Genomic DNA, 22,716 nt, shown 5'->3' with positions numbered 1-22,716 from the left:
GCTCTTATTTATACTTTAAGAGGGAATAGAGTACACTTTCTCCAATCTTGAGTACTATGCATCAGGCATATGCTCATTCATGTAGTTTATCATCTTAAATCTTCACAATTCTGAAAGGTAGTGTATCAGATTTTGCATTCTGCTGCATGTCACAGACACCCCCTGCAGTTGCTTGATGAAACACTTTGTTTTCCATATACAATAAGTATTCTGGTGCTGGCCAATCCAGGGCCAGTATGAGGACCCAGGCTCTTTCCATCTTTCTGCTCTTTCAACCTTAAGTTGTGACTCTTACTTTCATGGACATAAAGTAGCTGTATGACTTCTAGGCACTGTTATCAACTTTCAGGATGAAAGGAGGGCAAGACCAAAGGCAAAAAGCAGCTGCTGACAGGTCTGCCCTCTGGGAACCAGGGAACTCAAGTTTTTGTTTTGTTTTGGTGGGGCCTTTTGTTAAAATCAGAATTCAGTTAGTAAGGAAGAAGGTTAGTGTGAACACTGGGTAGGTACCTAGCAGAATCTGCCTTGGGTAAGCATTATTATCTCTATATTAAAATAAGTAAACCAGGTTCAAATAGGTTAGGTAATGTGATTGTAGGGCATGGGTTTGGGTTTATAACTGCAAATTCAGGGCTTTTTATTTAGAGTTTATTAAAAATTGGTTATATCTTTTTGGGGCATATAACAGGTAAATAAGATTATTCAAGGTAAAAAAGAACCCATTTGCTGAAGATTCTGGAAAGCAAAAGTGGAAAAGTGAATGAGTACCTATTAGAACCCAGAAGACCTATGGGTACCTATGAAGTATTAATACCTATAGGTACTTCTGGAGCCTATACGGGACCATACTGTGAGAATAGCACAATCACATGCTGTTTAAAAAATAAATTCCAAAACTGTATGCTTAAAAGTAGCTTAGAAGGTTATGGCACATTTTTCAGGATAGTTTTCCACTGCTGGGTAAAAATGTATTGCCTTATAGCTAAAATCCATTCTGACCTAGCAAGACTCATTTTATTGCCTTTATTAAGTCTTATCTGGTGCTTGAGAATTACAATAGTTACCAACCAAGCTAATATGAACATCATCTCCAATTATTATATGGTCTTTTCCAGAAAGATTCATTTGATTGCAATTTCCCTAAACCTGGATTTTTTTTCTTTCATTGGGAATAGGAAAATGGTATGATCTGTCCTGAAAGGCAGGATCATGGTAATTGGAGGTGAGTTAAAAGTGATAAAAGACACAATGTGTGAAAAATTTTTATTTTATTTCAGATTTTTAAATTTATTTTTCTATTTTATTTTTTAAATTACTATTGTTCTTTTATTTTCTTACTAATTTAATTTGGGGTTTTTTTTTGTGGTTTTTTTTTTTTGGCTTCATTTTTGGAGAGGTTTTAGATCCCAAAAGGGTCACAATTGTAGCAGGGGAGGATCACTTGTGCGGGGTGAGGACAAAACGGGTCCACAGGTGAGACAGTGCCTTCAGGCCTCCCGCCTGCTTTTTGAACTGTTAATTCTTCCACCCCTTTGCTAATGGCAGGGAGGAGTTCCAGCTGTTTGCTGTTTTGATTGATTACCCCACCCCCACGAGACCCAATGATAAAGTCCTTGGGAAATATCCCCACTTCTCCTGGCTTCCAGAAGAAGTCTTTGTTCTGAATGGCAGAATCTTGGGGAGGGTCTTCCAACAGCCATCTTGGGGGTTACTGATGTTCACGTGGACTCTGCTAGTTTCCAGATCCATCTATTGATTCCCTATCTTAATAGCTGACTTCAAAAGTGTGGGAGGTGGAGGGGCTGAGTCATATGGGAACACCCTACATTTTTATGTAACACTTATGTTAAGTAAAGCTTCTTTAAAAATAAAAAATTTTTTTTAAGTTTTTAAGTTATGAGATTGGGGGTGGTAGACATTTCTTACCAACTCCCAAGGATTCTGAGATTTGAAGGAAATGCCAAAGAAAGGGGTAGCCAAGATCCCCAGCTCAGAGACCAGGTGTGTGGTCCTCTTTGAGAGGGTTCTGGCAATGTCAGTAGTCTACAAGAATGTGTAACTCAGCTGAGAGCACAGCAACAACCACTAACTGGTCTTTGGTACCTTGGAGATTGGGGCTTTTCCCCCAAGGGTAAACCCTGCGGATTTCCCTCCCTTAAGTTTCCCTGCCTTGAGCCTGGCTGGCTCTTGGCACTGGACATGTTAACAACTGTAGCAGAACAGGACGGTTAAATAAATGTAGCACAATCTCTGATTCTAGCTACTAAGCATGCCTAATTCACCCCCAAATTTGACATTTGGTAGTGTGAAAGAGCAAATTAATTACATTCTCATGAGTTTAAGCAGCAGCAGTAGGAGGGCGTGGTAAAGAACACAGAGATTGAAACTGAAATGGACTGAGGATATGAAAACTATAAAACATACTTGGGATAAAGAATCTACACACACATTAAATTAGACCAAAGCCCAGAAAACAAAAAGTTGGTTCCTGCCCAAAGACTGCAGAATTCACCTAGACCACCTTGCTGTTAATGCAGTTACAGGGTATATTTGTGCAACCCGGAAAGTAATAAAATGTTGAAAGGGTGTGGCCTGCAGGGCTTTGCCTCAGGTTAGGTTCCCTTTGAGGATGTGCGGCCAGGGAATTTAATCTTGCCTGGGGCTCAAGGAAGTAGCTGCTCTGAGCTCTGCCTGGGAAGTTTGGAGAATTCCTTTCTAGAGATCTGGATAAAGTATCCTTGCCACTAGAAAGGAGGAAAAAGAATTAGAAATAAAAAAAACAGTTTCAGGCAAAACTGCAAGTTAGGAGAGATGGGACACAATCACAAACAAAGTCTATGAGGGGAGTTTACCCCAAAGAAATATGCTCCTGCTTTGGAAATACGTAAAGAAGTCAATAGATTTTCATTTATTTTTTAACAGACTTTTAACAGATTAGAATCTGAGTACCAGCATTCAGATATTCAACATTTATGTATTGAGAGCTGGAGGCTGGAACTCTGGAATTATAGTTTGAGAATCACAAGAGAAGCTTATTTGAAATATAGATACCCCCTTCCCAACCACAAAAGATTCTGATTCTTGGGGGCAGAAGATTGTTGGGTAGAATTATTATCAGGCAGCTCAAATGGTCTGGGACCAGTGGCTTTTGGAGTGTCTAATTGCACTGGAAGAACTAAATACTGTCTCTTCAAAATTTAAAATAAAAACAAACAAAATAAGATATTTCTTCTTTTTGCCACCTCTTGTGTGTTGCTTTTGATATTGTTTTGTTACATTCCTGAATTCATTCAGCTCTGGAATTCTTTGGCTTATTTATTGAGGAATGGTTACCAGAATTACAGAGCTATCAGAAGCACCAATCTACAGATTCTAGACCTGACTTCTTCAGCATTTTGCCATTACTTAGCACAAAAACCTAAGAGAGCCTGCCTGAACCTACCTGAAAGAGGGAAGGAAGGATAGATTAAAAGCGAGGTGATTTGTTAGTGATGCTTTCAAAATTTATATTGGAAGATTAAGCACCCTTCTTCTAGGGAAAGAAATTGATAGAGCGCTAAAGTTCTACAAGATTCAATTGTTTTTAAACCAAAACCTGTCCTAAAAAAATACATTTCACGCCACAACCCAGAACACACATTTTTACATATGTTTGTCTGTATCTGTGTGTGTATGCATGAAAAACCGAAACAATCATTTTATAAAGCACTACTTATTTTTACCATGTGAAATGCTGATGCTTTCTATTCCCAGTCCTTTCCTTTCCCTTCCTTTTCCTCCTTCCCTCCGTTCCTTCTTTCCATCCTACTTTCCTTCCTTCCTTCCTTTACTTTAATGCTAGTCATGACACCATAACTGATTTTGCCCCGCTATATGAAAAATGCCAGAAAAGGGCTAGGATGGCAACAGTTCTGAGAAGGAAAGGAAAAACAAGGAGTGAGAAGTGGAAAAAAGGTTGTTCACTAATTTTCCCTCTTTTCTTCCTTAGCCAGTAACTTATACATTGTCTATCTTGGCCAAGGTAGTATACACATCTTGTGCAGACTCCTCTATTGCTTTGAGATTGGTATTTCAAAGCAGAAAAAAAAAACAGTGGCAAAAGAAATGCTCAGTGGAATATTTTGATAAACAAATGAGTCTTACTTCTTACCAGACTGGCCTCCTTGCTGTCTTGCATGTGACATGCTCATTTCTAGTCAGGTATCTTTATCTCCTAGCCTGGAATTCTATCTACGCACCAAATCATTCTCTTTGCTTACTCCTCTTACAGCCAAGGCTGCCCATGGAGATCTGTACTGATTTTCCCAGTCCTTGAATGCTATTGAAGGTACAGGGGAGAAGCTCCATTCCCTAGTGTCCTGTTCAGTCAGGTGCAATCTACTTCAAAGGAAATACAATCTATGCTGTTATTTATTTACACTTAAAGCTGTTATTTTCATCACTTTTTAATTAACTAAGAGTCTAAATGACTCAAGGTCCCCACAATCAACTTTCTTTATTCAACTAGCAAGCTTCATTACCACTGCAGACATTTTATTATGTGCAGTAAAAACATTTCTAATTTTGTTTGCTGTTGTTGATTGAGTCTTTAACCTTGAAAATTTTCAAATAAGAAGCCAAATTTGTGAGTCACTTTTCATCACTGAGGCAAACAATTCACCTTAATCCTGCCTTTTTTTGGACATATTCTTTTCTCCATAGAGAAAAAACAGCAATTCAACCCAGAATTCAAGTGCTACCCAGCGTCCTTTCCATACATATCTTATTTTTAAATGTTTTCACTGGCTTTTTTTTTAACCATCAAATACTTTGCAAATTAACTCTCTTCTGAGACATTTTCATTATAAATATTAATTTTAATACTAAGTTATTAACCTCTAAAACAAAGTATTGGATTTTTTTCAGTTGTTCATTTGAGTGTATTATGATCCTGACAGCAAGGAATCTATCAAAGACAATTAGGATCATGTCAAAAGGACATAGGAACCATATGACCTGGCATTCTACTCTAAGATATATATCCCAAAGAACTGAAAGCAGGAACTCAGACACTTGTACATCAATGTTCATGGGAGCATTATTTATAATAGCTAAAGGTGGAAACAACCCAAGTGTCCATCAACAGATGAATGGATAAACAGGTATCCATATAATGGAATATTATTCAGCCATAAAAAGGAATGGCATTCCAATAGATGCTATGACATGAATGAACCTTGAAAATATTATAAGTGAAATAAGCCAGACACAAAGGACAAATATTATATGATTCCACTTACATGAATACCTAGAATAAGCAAATTCATAGACAGAAGGTAGATTAGAGGTTACCAAAGGCTAGGGGTAGGAAAAATGGGGACTTATTACTTAATTAGTACAGAGTTTCTGTTTTGAGTGATGAAAAAGTTTTGGTAATGGGTGGTGGAGATGGCAACACAAAATGGTAACTTTAATTAATACTGCTGAATTGTACACTCAAAAATGGTCAAAATGGCAAATTTCATGCTTTATATATATATATATATATATATATATATATGTATGTTAACATAATAATTTTAAAAACACATAAATTTTTAAAAGGGCACCTTACAACCAAGTCACCATCAATTCTTATCCTCCCCAGTTTCCCTCTGTGCCTTTCTCTTGACAGAGCTACTGGAACAATCCCTTTAAAACCTGAATGAAAATTTAAAAGCAAAGCAACAACAACCAAAGGGCTGAAGAGCATATGAAACCTAATGTAAACTACGGACTATAATTAATAGTAAAATTATAATAATATTCTCTAATCAACTGTAACAAAGATACCACACTCATGCAAAATGTTAAAAAGGGAGCAGGTATATAAGAACTCTATTTTCTGCATGATCTTTCTGTAACCGACAGCTTGATAGAGGGGAAAAAAAAGGGCCACATTAGAATGTACAAAAATATATTTAAATGCCTAACACACACACAAAGACACATGTCCCAACTTGAAGAGGTTCCTCATTAAAGATGGGACACCAGTTTAGCATTAAAAAATGACAGCAATTAATTGAAGCACACCAAATATATAAAAATCCATGAATTCACAAAGATGCAACAATCTCCTCTAGAGATTTCTAGGATGTCAATTCATTATCCTGAAAACTAATGAAGTAAAATTTAAGCATTAAAAGCAATTACGTAGTGATAATGTTAATAAATACTCAGTTTCTGTGACGAAAGTGAATTTGACTATATTATAAGGTTTCAGTACATTTTCCTGTGATGTGGAACTTTGCCCTCTAAGATGATTCTAAAACTAACTTTGAAAGACAATTAAAAAAAATTTTTTTAATAATAAAACTAACTTTGCCTTCTCTATAATTTCATAAATGAAATTCAGCATGGTTTTTGTATTTGTCTTTTGTATTTGTCGCATAGCATTTTTATTTCTGGATATTCATACAAGTTGTTGCATATATTAACATTTTGTTCCTTTTTATTACTGAGTAGTATTCCATTGTATAGATATACCACAATTTGCTCACCAACTGCATATACTGAAATGTTCATGTTAGATTTTGCCTTTATTCTATTAGTATGGCAATTTACATTGATTGATTTTTAGATGCTAATCAACTTTGCATTCCCAGGATAAACCTCACTTGGTCATGATGTATTATCCTTTTTCTTTTTATATGTTGTTAGATTTGACTAAAATTTTGCTCAAATTTTTTGTTTTCTACCTGATACTGTTGTAGCTCTCTTTTCTTTTGAGGTGTTTGGCTGGTTTTGGTATCAGAGTACAAAGGGAATCATAAATTCAGAAATGTCTTTTTAATGCCTGCTTCCTGCCTTGGAAAACTTTGAGAAACATTCAATTAAGCATAAAATGCAGTATATTTTAATCATACGTTGAAATATAATGTTTGGACCTTGTTTATTCTTTTCCTAATTTCCATAATAAACGTATTCTATTTCTCTTAACACCCAGCTTGAATTTGACTGAATTCGCTCATGACTAGTCATTAGATTTTAGAAAATTAGAGCTAAGCAATTTTGGGGACTGTAGTCACTAGATATCTATGGGGGGACCAAGATGTTTGAAATTGCCACTATTCAGCACAGAGTATTTCCCAATTCTTACTGGCCTCCATCATGTGTGACACTTGTGACACAGCTTTCTGAGTAGGAAACAAAGTGCTTGGTGTGTACATACTTATATTATGCAGTTGACGTATCCATCCTTACTTTTTTCCTCCCTGTACAGGTCCACACTTTTCGTACTGCTAAAATCCGGAAGGGTAGCAGCGAAACAGCGAAACTCCAGGATTGTGGCATAAGGGTTACTACTTCAACCGGGCATGCTCAGTCGCCGGGCAGATTTTTCGGTGAAGTGGAAACTACAACAGAGCGTACAGTGCGTGGGGAGTTGGGCGTGCCCTCGTGGAATTTAGAACGTTGTCGTAGCCAATAGGGCCTCGCGGCTGGTTGCCTTAAGTCCTCATTGGAGGAGCCAGAAGGCGAGAGAGTAGAGGACCCAGAAGGGAGCCGCGGAGGTGCGGGTCGGAGAGGCCGCGGTACGCGGTGCCCTGCGCGTTAGGAATTGCAGCGGCGGTGTCAGCATCCAGCGGTGGTAGCAGCAGTTCCAGCCGGTTGCTTTACTTTTTGCTGCACGAACACAGCCATAATGCCGAAGAGAAAGGTAAGTCTTGCCAAAAAAGATCTCAAAGGCCTTCCAATTTTGCTTACAGCAAATCCTATCATTGCAATGGATTGAGCGTGGCTGTAACTCGTAGATTGCGACCCGCTTCCCTTCTCCACGCTTCTTTACAGATGCCTGTTGCAGGCATTCCTCCCTCTGTTTTTCCCTCCCTCCGACCTTATCGAGCTCGGAATGTTACTTTCTCTCCAGCAACGCGGCTTCCTGTATTTATGAACTCGTTCTCGCTGGTATGATTTCCACCCCCCGACAAGAAGCAGCAAAAGCGGCTTTCCATTACCCCTTCCAGGAGGGGAGTTTCCTCTTTGCAAACTGCTAGGTTGTGATTAGTGTGGAGAGAAAGCAGCAAGGGGAGGAAAAGAAGTAAAAGCATAGAGAAATAGGGGGAAGGGAGAAAGAAAGGGTCGAGCAGCTGCTGGGGTCATTCCCATGTGGGCCATGCCCACAGCTGGGTGCGCCGCGATGGCTCTGAGGCGAAGGGAGATGGAAAGCCATGTTTAAAATAGCGCTCACCCTCTTGCTCGCCTCCGCGGCAGACCCGTATGTACCAACTCCAGTGTCAATCAAGGCTAGGGACGGCGCAGGCGGGGCCCGCGCGGCCGGGACCTGCCGGCTGTGCGGCGCGGCGGAGTTGGAAACGTGGAAGACTGGACGGCGCCCACCGCGGCTGATCCACAGGCGGGGGCTGCCAGGTCCTCCCCTGCGGCTCGAGTCACAGTAGAGTCGAGGAAGGCGGCGTCCGCGGGCTCCCGCCCCTCTCTGCGCGTGGAGGGAACTAGGGTCATTTTAGGATTGTCTTCCGCTCCGCGCACGCCGTGTGCCCTTCCGCACGGGTCCTGGAGCCACGGACCGGAACGCGTGTTTCTCTCGAGCTCCGGCTGCGACTTGGCATTGTCCCAGGGAGGGAAGGGAAGACTGTCCTCCGCCCCAAGAAAACCAAATTGTAGAGACTGGTTCTAAAGAAATGCTTTTCATTCTTACACTCCCTGTCCCAGTGTTTCCAACAATGTTAACTAGTCTCGGTATTAAATTTGAAGCAAAATTACAAATAATACTCGGCTTTATCAGTTGAAGACTGTGGACTGGTGTGTGTGTGTGTGTGTGTGTGTATATTATTAGAAAATATTGAAGTTTTTATTTTTATAATCCAGTAGTTTTTACCTATTTATCTGTGGTTACTTATAATTCAGTAGAAATTTTGTCTCCTATGCCACTTGCTAACCATCATAAATAAAATAGTTTTTAAAAATCTTATAGTTTTCATGTACTGTGAAGGGTTTGTTGTACATTATCTTGGAACACCTTGAGGTGTTATTCTGTTGAACCGAGGCCTGAAGCATGAATAGTCCAACATCTCACCAACCGATAATTAGTAGTATAGATTTAATCAAATGCCGTAAGTCCCATAGCTTACTCTCAACCATTGGAATTCTTGTTTTTTCCTTCATTAGAGGAGTTGTGGGTTTACAGAACAGTTGCGCATGTGAGAACATATACCACTTGCATGTGGTGTGGAACATTTGTTACAACTGATAAAAGCACGTTTTGTCATTGTAATATTAACTATAGCCCATGGTTTAACTTGGGTTCACTGATTTTTTTTAAATTTTATTCTGTTACCGTATGTACAATCTAACATTTCCACATTTAATCACACTCAGGTACATATTTCAGTGCTGTTAATTACACTGACAGTGTTCTGCTACCATCACCACCATCCATTACCAATACAATTTCCATCAGTCCAAATAGGAGCCCTGTACATACTCATTTCTTCATTTTGTGATGGGTGGGTCAAGAGAAATTGAGGAAATCCGAAGAGACTCCTAGTCAAAGAGATAGTATATTAGAGTACTAATACTTGAAATTATTTATTTAAACTTAATTTTTATGGAAGTATTGTTTTTCTAGCTCTGTTGTACTTGAATGAGGATATTAAAATAATGCCACCATTTTCAGCATTTCATCTGCAGCTTACAGGGTGGTGGTGGAAGAGGTGTTGTAGAGTTAAAAGGACCTAATCATCAAGAAATAGGTTACAGGGTTAGTTGGTGCCTTCTCCTTTCCTGGGAATTAGTAACAACAGGTTAGACAAAAGTTAGACTAAACGTGCACCTTTTATGAATAATGGATCCTGAGGTGGTAGAACCCTTAGTTGTTTCTGTTCAAGGTCCAGACTTCGTGAAACCATTACTATTACTTTCTCTTACTGTCTACCACTCACTCTCAAAGAGACAGAAGGGAACAAGAAAGTAAAGGAACTGGCTTTTGGTTATGATTTAATTTCTCCAGAAGGCAGAGACTCCCCATAAATTAGCTGACCAGGTGTGCTGAGAAGACTAATGTAGAGGGCATCTTTCAGGACATGGGAATGTTCTTCAGAAATGGAAAAGCTTGATTAATAGGAAAGGTTTCCATTTATTCTTGGAGCCCAGAGTCCTGGATTGCTACCTGGACAGAAGTAGCCACAAATTAAACACAGCTGCCATGATCTTCCCATCTTTCAGTCAGACCTTAGAGATGCACCACGGAATCCTGGAGTTCACTGGATCTTACATTGGAAACTACTGTCATCAGGTAAAGCCTCACTAGATGTGGGGGGGGGGGGTAGTGCTGGGGTAACTGCCAAAGCATTTGTGTACTACTCCACAATATTTTTCCTGACTAAAGAACTTCCCATTCTACATTTTAATAAGCTTTAAAAGTGCCCCATAATTTTTTTTTTTGCCACCTTAGCTCCTTTTTCCACCGTTTCCCAGAAATCGAAAAATGTTATTTAATTAGTACCTGAGCAGGTTGTTCTGCAGAGTAGGAAGCAGCACTAATAAAATCAATAAAAACTTTTGGAATCCTAGCCCTATTTAATGCTGTTGAATTATACAGCTTGCAGTCATAGTGCTTATATTTAATTCACTGCTCTCATTGAGCTTATATTTAATCCAGTAGGTGTTAAGGCTCGCAGACACAAAACAACTGAACAATATTACGACTATATATACTTCAGAATGGATAGTATAGATTCTAAAACATGTAGAGTAGGGAAAGAAAGAAGGTTTAATTTGGGTGTCCTGAAATTGTGGGTAGGACTCAATATACAGAGAGCAAAACAGTCATTTTCTGGTGCTGTATTCAGGTTTTTTATTTCCTCTTCTGATTTTATCTTTTATTTTTCATATTGTATTTGAGTTTATAGTAGTGGTTGAATGAGCATATTTAAAACATGTTAATCTTGGATTAACAACTTAATGAATGTTTGGGATTCTGTTTATATCTTAATGTGACCAGGCCTTGGTTATACAACTTCAAGGCCATAATATCATCCTCATTAATAAAAAGTGCTCTTATGACATTTCCTAATAATATCTTTGTGAGTTTTAACTAAATCTTTGTGTGTGATAGTCATAGCTACATTAAACCAAATTGGTTTTTAAAGCTATTGTAGTGTGGTTTAAAACAGTGTAGTATTCAACTGCAAAGAGTTCTTCAGTGTGTATTAATCTTTTTCTGAGTTCACGAGGTTTAAACAAAGTCTAGTTTCCTAGACTTTGTATTTATTACCTAAAAGGAGTTAGGTCACTACCCATTAATAGTGAGTAGAATAGCTGGGAAAGTGAGAACAATCACGGTCGCAGGTGGTGGAGGGACAACGAATGATGAGTTCTAGACTGTTCTGGTTAAACATCCATGACTGCCTGCAGCAATCACAGCCTTCTAGGATGCCCAGACATCTACAAAGAGACATCAGCCAGTGAGGCCTAGAATCACAGTCCTGGGATGATTAGAAGCAGCACACATGTTTTCACATCCTTCTTTTTATTTTTCCAGTTCCTCATCACCAGAACTATTGGAAATGTCTAGTGTATCACATCAGAAATTCTGTAAGGAAGCAATTTTCCATGAATTGGAGAATTCATGGAAATGAAAGAAACAATAGTGTCTCTTTACACTTAAAGCAGAAGTTTAAGGAAGAAAAGACTGCCTCTAGCTTTGAAATCTGAAATTTGGTTTTTATTCATTTCCTTAAAATGTGACAGTATTAGATGACACAGAGGATACTTAACTAACAATGCTTAGGGTTTTTTATCAGTCTTTTATTACTTATTTTAGCACCAAACACAGAATGTGTAAATGAAAATATAAATTTGACTACATAAAAAATGAATATTTTCAACATGGCCAAAAAAACCACCATTAACAAAATTTAAAAGCTTATGAAAACCTGGGGAAAATATTTGTATTTATACCATGCATCACTGAAAATAAATTGCTGTTTTAAAAAGATACAGAGCTTTTACACATTCTTATAAAAAAGATGAATATCTTATATAAAAATAACAGCTAAAACAATTCATGTGAAAAATGTTTAGCTTTACTAAAATTTTTTTAGAGTATATTATTGTAAATAATGAGGTTTTTTTTTTTTTTTTAACACAATCGATTGGCAGAGATTGAAATTATCACTACCCGGTGCTAAGTGATTTGAACATTCCAGCACTCTCATACAATGTAAATAGGAGTATAAGCTTTATTGAGGTATGATTTACCTACTTACTATAAAATCCATTTGAAATGTACAAGTCAGTGATTTTTAATAAATTTATAGTTGTGCAGGCACTACCAGAATCCGGTTTTAAAACATATCCATCATCCCAAAAAGTTCCCTCATATTGTTTGCAGCCCATCTCTGCTCCCACCCCAGCCCCAGAAAAGATCTGTGTTGTATCGCATATCAGTACTTCATTCCTTTTTATCACCCAACTATTCTATGAATGTATCATTTTTGGTTTATCATTTCTCAAGTTGAACATTTGGATTGTTCCAGTTTTAGGTTATTATAAATAATGTTGTCATTAATACTTGCGTATGTCTTTGCATGGACAAATGTTTTCATTTCTCTTGGGAAAATTCCTTGGAGTAGAATTGGTAGGTCATATTGAAGTCTGTGTTTAATAGTTTAAGTAATTGCCTAATTCTTTTTTCTAAAGTGGCTGTATTATCACTGTATTTGGGTCCCAATTTCTGTACATCTTTACTTGTACTGATATTTACAGTCTTTTTGCTTAATATATATTTCTGTAATAACCAGTGATGATGAGCATTTTTTTCATGTGCTTCCCAGCATAATATAACATAGGCAAAGTGTCTATTCAAATATTTTTCCAATATTTTAATTGGGTTGTTTGTCTTTTTACTGAGCTGTAAGAGTTCTTTATATATTCAGAAAAAAGTCCTTTATCAGATATATAATTTGCAGATATTTTTCTCCTAACCTGTGGCTTTTTTTTTCCTTAATGCTATTTTTAGAAAAGCAAAAGTTTTGATTTAGATGAAATTCAGTTTATAAATTTTTTTCTTTCCATATTATGCTTTTGGTATCACATACAGCTTCACTTAAACCAAAGTCACAGATATTTTCCCCTGTTTTTCTTCTAGATGTTTTAGAGTTTTATAGCTCTTACATTTAGGTCTATGATCTATTTTGAGTTAATTTTGTGTGTGGTATAAGGTAAGGATTTAAATTTACTTTTTTACATGTGGATATCCAGTTGTCCCAGCACCATTTGTTAAAATGACCATCCTTTTTCCACTGAATTGCTTAGGCACCTTTGTCAAAATCAATTCACCAAAAACGTAAAGGTCTGGACTCTTGTGTTCTACTGATCCATATACATCAATCCTTAAAACCAATACCACACTTTTTTGATTACTGTGGTTTTATAATAAGATTTGAGTTGGGTCACGCCTTTTTAAAAATTGTCTTTGTTGTTCACATTCCTTTGTGTTTCGATATAAAACTTTAGAATCAGTTTGTAAATTTTTTTTTTAGGTCTGCTGTGATTTTGCTAGGGAGATTACATCATTTGGGGGAGAATTGCCATCTTAACCATTTTGCTTCTTCTGGTCTGTGAATAATGAAAGGGTCTTGATGGCCTGATGTGTAACATTTCATCCAGAAATGCTTCCTGAGTTTAAGTGTTAGATATTATAAGGAACCTGTATTTGAGTAAAGGCTCCAAAATGGCAGGATTATTTTTTTTTTCATTCACTCGCTCCACGTTAAACATTTATTGAGCATCACCGTTATGAAAGGTTCCATCACCTTGGGAAATTAAGTGAAGAATTATTGTTTTGTTCATCACTTTTTAGAGTCAATAAGTAAATGTCCTTGTAAGATCTTTCAGTCTGACAGGGTAGATAACACACATAGACAGGTATTTCTAATTCATGATAAGAAGTGATAATGAGCCTCTAGAAAAGCTATAAACTATGTGCATTCAAAGCTTGATCCACAGCATTCAAAGCTTCAGCCCAAAGAAAAAACGCTGAGGAAGGGTTGCTGTTTGGTTAAAAGGGTTGAGAAAGACAGGTTTTTGTTTTTAAATTCATAAAAGGATCACTGCTAGTTTGTAACTAAACGTGATCTGTCATTGGTCTTTTCTGAAGGATAAGGAAGTTAAATTCAAAGCCTGTTGAAATTCTTGAGATTAGGTCAAATTACTTGAGATTAGGCTCCATCTACTAACTACCCTACCCTGGTGCTAGAGATCCAGTACTACTTGGTTCCATTACCTCTCTTAACCACCCTCTTCTGTTTTAAAGGTTGTTGTCTGAAACCTTGTTTCTAAATTGGCACAAGATGTTTGATTACCTGTTTTTTAATTAACTTTCTTTTTAAACCTTCTAATTTGACTTGACCATGAATTCTTCGATGGTGCCTGTCTCTTTTATCCCCCATAGCACGTAACATAGGTAGTGTAAATATTTGGTGAACAAGTACATGAATGAGTTGTTTTCAAAGAAAGAAAGAGGTAAATTTAATTATTTCATACCATTGTTTGGAGAAGTAGTGCAGTATAATTCTGGTACTTTCTAGCTATATGATCTGTTGCAAGTTACTTAACCTCTTCCTAAATTTCTAAGCTCCTAATTCTCTTAGGCTCAGTTTCCTCATATGCAAAACTGGTATAATATGCTCTACTTCATTGGTTATTGTGGGAATTAAATGAGATGGTGAATGCAAAGTTCTTAGCACAGTGCTTGGCATATTATAGAAAGCAGTCAATGAATGTTCATTATTGGGGTGATGGTTTTTTTTAATTATCAAAAGAACTGCAGCAAAATAATAGACTTGTAGTAAGCACCAAGTTTCATTTTATAGGAGGACAAATGGCACATCCAGTATATAGGGAGTAAGCAAATTTCAACCTGAATGTCTAATTACGTGCAATTATAGGAGTAGACTTTCAACAACCAAACAACAAATAATGGTCTTTTTGAAAGAGCATAAGCTTTAATATAATGCATTTTTACATGACTCATTTTTCTCAGGAAAAAAAACCTCCATATAATTTTAAAATTCCCATGGTAAATCAGTTATTAAGTGATCTTTTCCTATTTTCCCCTCTAAAACATTGTTTTTGTTTACACCAGATTTAAATATATTCCACTTTCCTGCAGGGTACAATTTGGAAATGGTGACTGAAATAAACACCATTTAAGTTGTCTGCTTTTACAGTACCTAGTATGTTGAAATACGATGTTGATCTTGAGTTATTTAGAAATCTGTGTTGAAGTTCACTGCCTGCTTATTTATAATTGAGTATTTCACTGTCTTTTTGGAATAGTTCACTTGAACCACCTTTTGATTCCTGGTCAAGGTATTTACTGAGTCCAGTAATCTATTTATATTTTGTGGACATGTCTAGAAATAGGGCCATTTAGATAATGCCTAAGGCAAATGCATATTAGCTCACATACAAGTTAGTGATAGGCACATCCAGAAGCAGGGAAATAATAGAAAACTATTTTAAATTTAATATTTTAAAAGAAATTTGTATCAGTGATTTAACATATAAAGATATTTATTCATATTAAAATTTAAATAGTTACCATATATTTTATCAGGGTTGAGCTGACATATTTATTATTTCATTTAATTCTCACAAAGTTCCATGAAGCTGCTCTTATCTCACAGATGATACTGAGACACAAAAAAGAACACTTAACACTTACACCAACACTAAGAGGCACTATTATCAGCATCCTGCTTTAATATACTTAATCCTCCCAACCACCCAATAAGGTGTGTACTCTTTTGCATTCCCATTTTACAGAAATGGAAATTGAGGCACCGAAAGATTAATGGACTTACCCAAGGTCCTAGTGATAGGGAATAGCAGAGCTGAAACCAGTCCAGGAAGTCTGAGCAGCTGCTAACTTTTTCATGCACAAATGAGAATATTGTGACTTAGGGAGACTAAGAAGTTTCCTCTGGGCTATTTAGCTAGGAAATGATAGAACCAGGATTCTCACACAGGCCTCTTTTACTTGAGAATTTTGCTCTGAACCATTACACAATCATCTCACCCAAAAATGTTTATTTTAATAAACCTCACACATTTTTATTTAAACTGATATACCTGATGAATGTAACAAGGAAGACCCAAGAGCTATTTAAATATGTATTGAATGTTCATTTGTCCAAAATGTTGTCTTTATTAAGATATAGGCTGATAGCATTGCCTCTTTGTGCCAGTCATAGAAAGTTACCCCTCAAGTCATTATTATTTGTGACTATGCCCTAAAGCTAGCCTCAGGGTCCAGACCTCTGCTTGTAGAAGAGGCACATTATTACAAAACCTTTAGTAACTAATGAACTGACGAGTCAGAGACGCAATTTCTTTGCCCAGGTATTGATTTCTTCAATTCTTAAAAGTCTAAGACTCTGCATATTTTCTCAGATTCCATCATGAACTTGCGGATTGGCTATTTCCAAAATATTTTGTCTTCATGAATTTGTTATGCTGCTGCTGATAACAGAGATATTCTCCTATGAGCAATAACATGTAACTATGCTTGCATATTAGACAGCTTATGGAGAGATTGTAATGTAAATATTAAACCACATTCCTTTAAGCATTGGATTCAGAAAAGGAGCAGGAGCTTTTGTTTTTAAAATTCATCTAGTAAATATATTGAGATATCTATTAGAGCTAGGGCTGTCTGGATTTTGTTCAGTGTTATAATTTATCAGTAGATTAATGTTACTTAAAAAGTAATTTTTAAAAGGTGCAAAGTAATATTATTTTTAAATTATATCTTTAATTTTGACACCATAAAAGATAAATTACAAAATCTACCTCTCAGGTGTCGGTTTTCGTTTTTCTTTTTCTTTTCTCTTTCCTTCCTCTTTCTTTTGATTTAGGTATAAGCCACGGCTTTCTTTAAAATATTGGATAGAATTAGTTTTAATTCTACTTTGTGGGGGGCCATGAGTTTTAGTTTGGTGTGTGTTTGTGAGAAATATCTACATACCAAAGTACTCGAGACAATCAAAATGTGAAGCTTTAAAGACTCCTTCTAAAGTTCCACATGTATTCCATGAAATACTTTTTTTTTTTTTTTAACTATATTATTTCTGGCTACTTCTCATTGCTGACTTTACCTCTTCTGTCTTAATTGCAGTTTTTAATCTTCTTATTCTCCCATTTAGTAGTTACATGTAGAGAGCAATAGAGTCAGCTAACTAGGTTGGGGGAGGGAATTGAGGAAGATCATAACTGTGTTTACCATTTACTAGAAGTTAATCTCCATCTGGAAAATGGGAATATTAAGACCGTGCCTGTCTACCTTAATGCTATTGAGACGATCAAAAGCAACAACAAATGTGAAAGCACACTGAGAAATATAAAGTGCTGTGAACATGACAGAAATTATTAGGTGTTTTCTCTTTAGTTTAACAGTAAGATAAAAATACTTAGATTTGTGTATGTGGCCATTTAAAAACTTAGACTAGTAAAATTACGTCCAACCCAACATACATTATTTTTAAGAGGAGTTTGTTTTTTGTCATTAAAAAAGGTTCACAAATGAATGGGAATAGAAAACACTCCATTACATATTATCTCCTCTTCAGTTGGGGCTACAGATTAAAGCCTTTTCCAAATTGGAAACCTTTTGATCTTCTGACATCCCAGATCTGTACTCAGTTTTGAAATTAGGAACGCTGACACAAACCATTGAGAGGAGTGTACTGGTGAAGGGAATGAACTCTGAGCCAGCCTACCTGGCTGCGAATCCCAGCTCTGACTAACCAGCTGGGCAACCTTGGGCAAGTTACTTAACCTCGCTGTCCTGATTCCTCATTTAAAAGATAACCATGACACTATTTTACCAACTTCATAGGATTGTGGTGAGGATTAGATGAGTACTGTATGTAAGGTGCTTAAATCATTGCCTCACACAAAAGTGCCATGTACATGTTCATTAACATTATTATTCCTTTGGGCCCCTTCCCAAAGCCTTCCTAGACCTCTGTGCCTGGCAATACTACAATATGTATGTGGCAGTTCTATAGTGTGATACATGAGTACATGAGCCTCTAAGTAAGCCATGAGTGAAATCTTCCAAACCATCCTCTTCATTTTACTCATGAAGAAATGCAGACCCAGGGAAGGTAGGTTTGAGTCAGCCAGGAATTCAACTTTCCCACTTCAGCCAGTTGCTTTCTCCACGCTCCTGTCTGTATAAAACCACGGCACATGAAAAAGTCAACTCAGGTAAAAGAGGCAACTCTGACCAAAGAGATGTGTAATCTTGAAATTATTTATTAAAATCTATTCCCATTATTGAATTATATTCGTTTACTCTAATAAAGTTACACTGAACATACTTAAATATGGCATTTTCTTTATTTTATCTTTTATAGTTGAATACGTTCAGATATTTCCCCTAAAAGTAATCCTCAGAAAAGGGAGAGTTGCTCCTTATTTCAGTTCATCCAAAACCTTTTAAAGCCAGGTTCTTACTAGTTACTGTTTTGAACAACAGAGCATTATATGGGGAGGACATATTTGCCTGCAGCAACCTTAATCAATGCAATTTGGGTTTATAGAAGTCACCTGATAAAATTGATATACACACCCAAGGGACGAGTTGGCAAAGAAATTTAACATGGGTTTGATTATTAATCCTCCATATGTGGTCTCTCAGTTCCAAATATTGGATCTTTAAGAAATAGAGTATTGGGGAATCCCAAATATACATCTACTGGATGAATGAAAAACAACCATCCTAATGTTATAGTCCTTTGAGCTTATATAAAATTTTCATTGTTTCATGGACCATGTGAATATGTGAATTTATAGGAACTTCCTGTTATTTGAAAACCTCTTGAATTTCTTGGCCAAATTATTTGTAGAGGAAGTTAACCTTGTGTTAATCAAGTAATTGAGTTATGTGTTCATTTTAGCAGAAGAGTGACAGGTACAGCACATTTCAGTCTTTCATTTTTGAGGTCTGATTTTTTACCCTGGAATGTTTTTCTTCTTGCTTAACCAGCTCACTTTTGAACTGCTTTTTTTTCCTCCAGCGGGTTTATAACAGAACATACAAATTCATTTTTAAAATAAGCCTTATTGACCAAATTAGAGAATAATCACCTAAAAGAAATAAAGTTACAAAATTTAAAAAAGTTATTGTTGGTGTATTTCCATTGTTTTATCTATTCTCAGGTTTTCCACATTAACCTAGATAATCCAGTGATGGAGACTGGGTTTGTTCTGTGGCTGCTGGCAAATGGTTACTTAAGTTTTATAAGTATTCTAGGCTCTCAGCTAATTCACCCACGTTATAAACCAGTAGCCTTGTCACTTACCAGTATATTTACCAGACTTAAATGTAAGAACATTCCGGCACTTTTTTCTTCTCATGTGTAGCTGAGGAACATGGTACCTGGGATACAGAAGCCTTACACGTCCCATTCCTGCCACACCCTGGAGAGCTGTTTATTGCAGTGACAAATCAACAGACCTATGCTCTCTAGGGCTGTTCCCAAGTACCTGTTAAAGGGCGTAAGGATTTACCATCTCTGATTCACATCTACCTGAGTTGGAGGGAGAGAATTGGACTCATTACCCTCAAAGGGCCTCACTGCAAGGTAGTGACCACCATTTACTGAAAGAGAAGTTCAGCAATTGCATTACTTTCCCTGTTGTTTCCTTATGGATGGTCTATGGAATAAAAATTCCAAGTTTCTTTTCTTGATTTACTGATAAGGGCTGCTGGTTCTGATTCAGTCTAAGGGAAGTACAGTTGTGTCCCCTTAAGTACACGTTAGCCTCCTGCAAATGCTAGACCCAGGCATCTTTGTGTAAAGAAAGAATGGGGATAGCACAGTTTGTCACCTGCTGAAGAAATCCATGCTCTCTCTGCCCATTTCTTCTCCTATAGTAGCTTGAGAGAGAGATGTTCCAAATCAGTATTTGTGGTGCTCTTGGCTCCCCATCTTGCCCAGCTCCAGTTCCTTCATATCAGCACAAATAAAGCAATTATGAATTATATGTCTTGGACAGAAAAGGAGGCAGTAGTATATGAATCAGATTTGTAGGCCATTTAAGAAACACAGAAAACACTGTGAATAAATGGAATTTGTGGTAAGGAGTAGACATAGAACTTTTAAACTGGACTTAATGAAGTGAGTTTGCTTCTAATCTTTTTTCTCCCGCTATAGGTAACATTTTTATTTGGAAAAAATTAAGTACAGAAAAATAGAGGAAATAATATAAATACCTATTTACCCATCACTGAGAATTAACAAATTTGAACATTTTATCATATTTTCTTCACATCTTTTTAAAAAATGAAAAGTGTTACAGATAAAGTGTAAGTTTCCTAGAATCATCCCCTTGATCCTTTTCCCTTGTCAGCCTCCCTAGAGGTCACCATTATCATGAATTTGATGTGTTTCCTTCTTGTCCATGTTTTTATATATTGTACATATGTATATCCATACTATTTTTCCGTATTTTCTTTTTAATTTTTTGGTTTCTTAATTTTTATTTTATTTCTTTATTCTTATTTATTTGTGCATATTTTAAATTGTTTAAGAGGTGACTGCAATACATGTATTTTTATGTTTCTTCCATCCGTCACTTGACATTTTAATCAGTGGGTATAATTTGTTTAGGCATATTGTGATTAATGATATGTTTGAACTTCTTCTAATATCTTATTTTGTGTTTTCTCTTTGTCAGTAGCTTGCTTTATTTTATTCTTCTCTGCCTTTTATTGGTAAAGTTTTCTTTATTCCATTCCTCCTAATTTGGAAGTTACAGATTCTATTAAAATTTTTAGTAGTTATCTTTAAATATTAAGGTACAAAGTCTAAAATTGTTTTTTTGTCTGTATCATCTTCCAAAGCAAGGCCAAGGCTCTAGCATGCTTTAACTTCGTACTATTCACCCACTCCAGGTTTTGTTGGTTATGTGGTCTAGAACTGTGCTGCGCAGTATGGTGGCCACTAACTTCATGAGGCTAAGTACTCAAAATTGTCTGAGGAATTTTAGTCAATTTTTTGGAAAATTTTAAATATATTCGAAACAACCTGGGTAAATTTCATGAAATCTAAGTCTAAGTACAGATCAAGTATTTCTAATAAAAATTTCGTATCTGAATGGCAGTGTGCTCTAAGTGTAAAATATACATTGAAGTCTGAAGATCTAGTACAGAAAAAGGTTGTTAAATATCTCAATTTTTACATTGATTTCATATTAAAGTGATAAAAGTTTAGATATGTTCTGTTAAATAAAATATTAAAGTTAATTTAACCTGTACCTTTTTACTTTTTAATGTGGCTATCAGAAAATTTTAAATTTTATACATGGCTTACATTATATTTGTATAGGACAGCACTGACCTAGAATTTCTTTTGAAACTTTTTTAAACACAAAAAAATGATAAATATTATTTACAGATGGTAATTAATTATATTTATCAATATTTTATACATTTCTTTTTTACTTTAGCTGTTAAAAAGACTTTATTGTAAAACTGTAAAATAAAATAGAAAAATAGATTGAAAGAAATTGCAAATTTTAAGAGAGCATGTAAGGCCAGGTTAGATTTAATATAATCAATTATAAGAAATAGATGGTATAGCAACAAACATTTTTAAATCTAAATAATCATTCTAGTATAATAGAAATTAATTATAACATAATTCTAATTTTTATATTAAATCTTTAGCTCTTGGACATAATCTCTAAGAAAGAAAGAAATTATTGGTTTAGTTATTTAATTTCCATTTAGGCCATAATTCTTTCTGGATGGTCAAATTCCTATTCTTTTCCTTCCATCTGGTTTATTTTTCTTATTGTTTAATTTGTTAGGAGCAGATTCCTCTTGAGTCTGTTGGTGGTAAACTTTCTTAGTATTTGTATTCTGAGATGGTTTTATTTTACCTTCACTCTTGAATGATAACTTAGCTGGATATAGGATTCTGGATTGACAGTTATTTTTCCTCAGCTCCTTGAAAGTACTCCATATTTTTCCACATTTGTAATTACTATTGAGAAGTAATTCTTAGTAGATAATCCATCTTTTAACTTGGATAACTTTTAAGATTTTTTGCATTTTCCTTGATATTCTGTAGTTTTGTTATAGCATATCATATTTGCCTGTTTTGTTTGTTTTTCCAGTTTATTTTGTAGTGTGTATTTCATTCTGAAGGTTGGGAAAATTCTCAAACATTGTCTTTGTCTTCCTACTATTACTTGTGTTCTCTGCTTCTGGAATGTCTGCTAAATACATGTGGAACTTTTCAATGTATCTATCCTGTCTCCTAACTACCTTTTTTAATAGTTTCCACTTCTTCTTGTTCTTCGTTGTATTCTGGGGCTAATTCCTTAGCAGTACTTGACAATTCGTTATTTGTCTTCCACTCTCTCTGGCCTACAATTTATCCATGTTTTATGATTTTTATTTCAATGAGCATACTTTTCATTTTAAGAATTTATAATTTTTAAAATCAACTACATGTTTTTCCTTAGTACCTATTTTACTTCACTCTTTTTTATATTTTTATAAAGTTAAAGATATTTTAGTGTAAAATACATCATAATGCATAGATACTTTCTGCATGTTTACATCAGTGTACTTCACCATCCAGCTTAAGAAATATAATATTAAGCAATGACTTTGTCTCTCCAGTCAAATCACCCTCCATCTCTCTAGCCAGAGGTAAC

General features: G+C 35.9%; 2 protein-coding genes across 10 annotated transcripts in view; one reads left to right on the top strand and one right to left on the bottom strand.

The window, feature by feature from the left end:
• Window positions 1–8,529, bottom strand: part of LOC131280408 (WAS/WASL-interacting protein family member 3-like) — a 30,185-nt gene extending 21,656 nt beyond the window's left edge. Inside the window, exon 1 of the mRNA XM_058307069.2 lies at window positions 8,207–8,529. The gene's annotated coding sequence lies outside the window, so the exon portion shown is untranslated. The remainder of the gene's footprint in view (window positions 1–8,206) is intronic.
• HMGN3 (high mobility group nucleosomal binding domain 3) overlaps window positions 7,294–22,716 on the top strand; it is a 63,333-nt gene continuing 47,910 nt past the window's right edge. For 2 of the 9 annotated variants that reach the window (XR_009187963.2, XM_058307071.2), the window contains exons 1-2: window positions 7,294–7,675; window positions 10,124–10,270. Coding sequence is in view for 8 of the 9 variants with exons in the window: in XM_058307071.2 (XP_058163054.1) it covers window positions 7,661–7,675; window positions 10,124–10,270 (162 nt within the window). In the remaining variant the exon portion in view is untranslated. The remainder of the gene's footprint in view (window positions 7,676–10,123; window positions 10,271–22,716) is intronic. The other 7 variants (XM_058307075.2, XM_058307072.2, XM_058307073.2 and 4 more) reach the window with 7 other exon arrangements.

Source organism: Dasypus novemcinctus, chromosome 11 (assembly GCF_030445035.2).
Source record: "Dasypus novemcinctus isolate mDasNov1 chromosome 11, mDasNov1.1.hap2, whole genome shotgun sequence".
Taxonomy (NCBI): Eukaryota; Metazoa; Chordata; class Mammalia; order Cingulata; family Dasypodidae; genus Dasypus; species Dasypus novemcinctus.
This window is presented reverse-complemented; position numbering and strand designations above follow the sequence as displayed.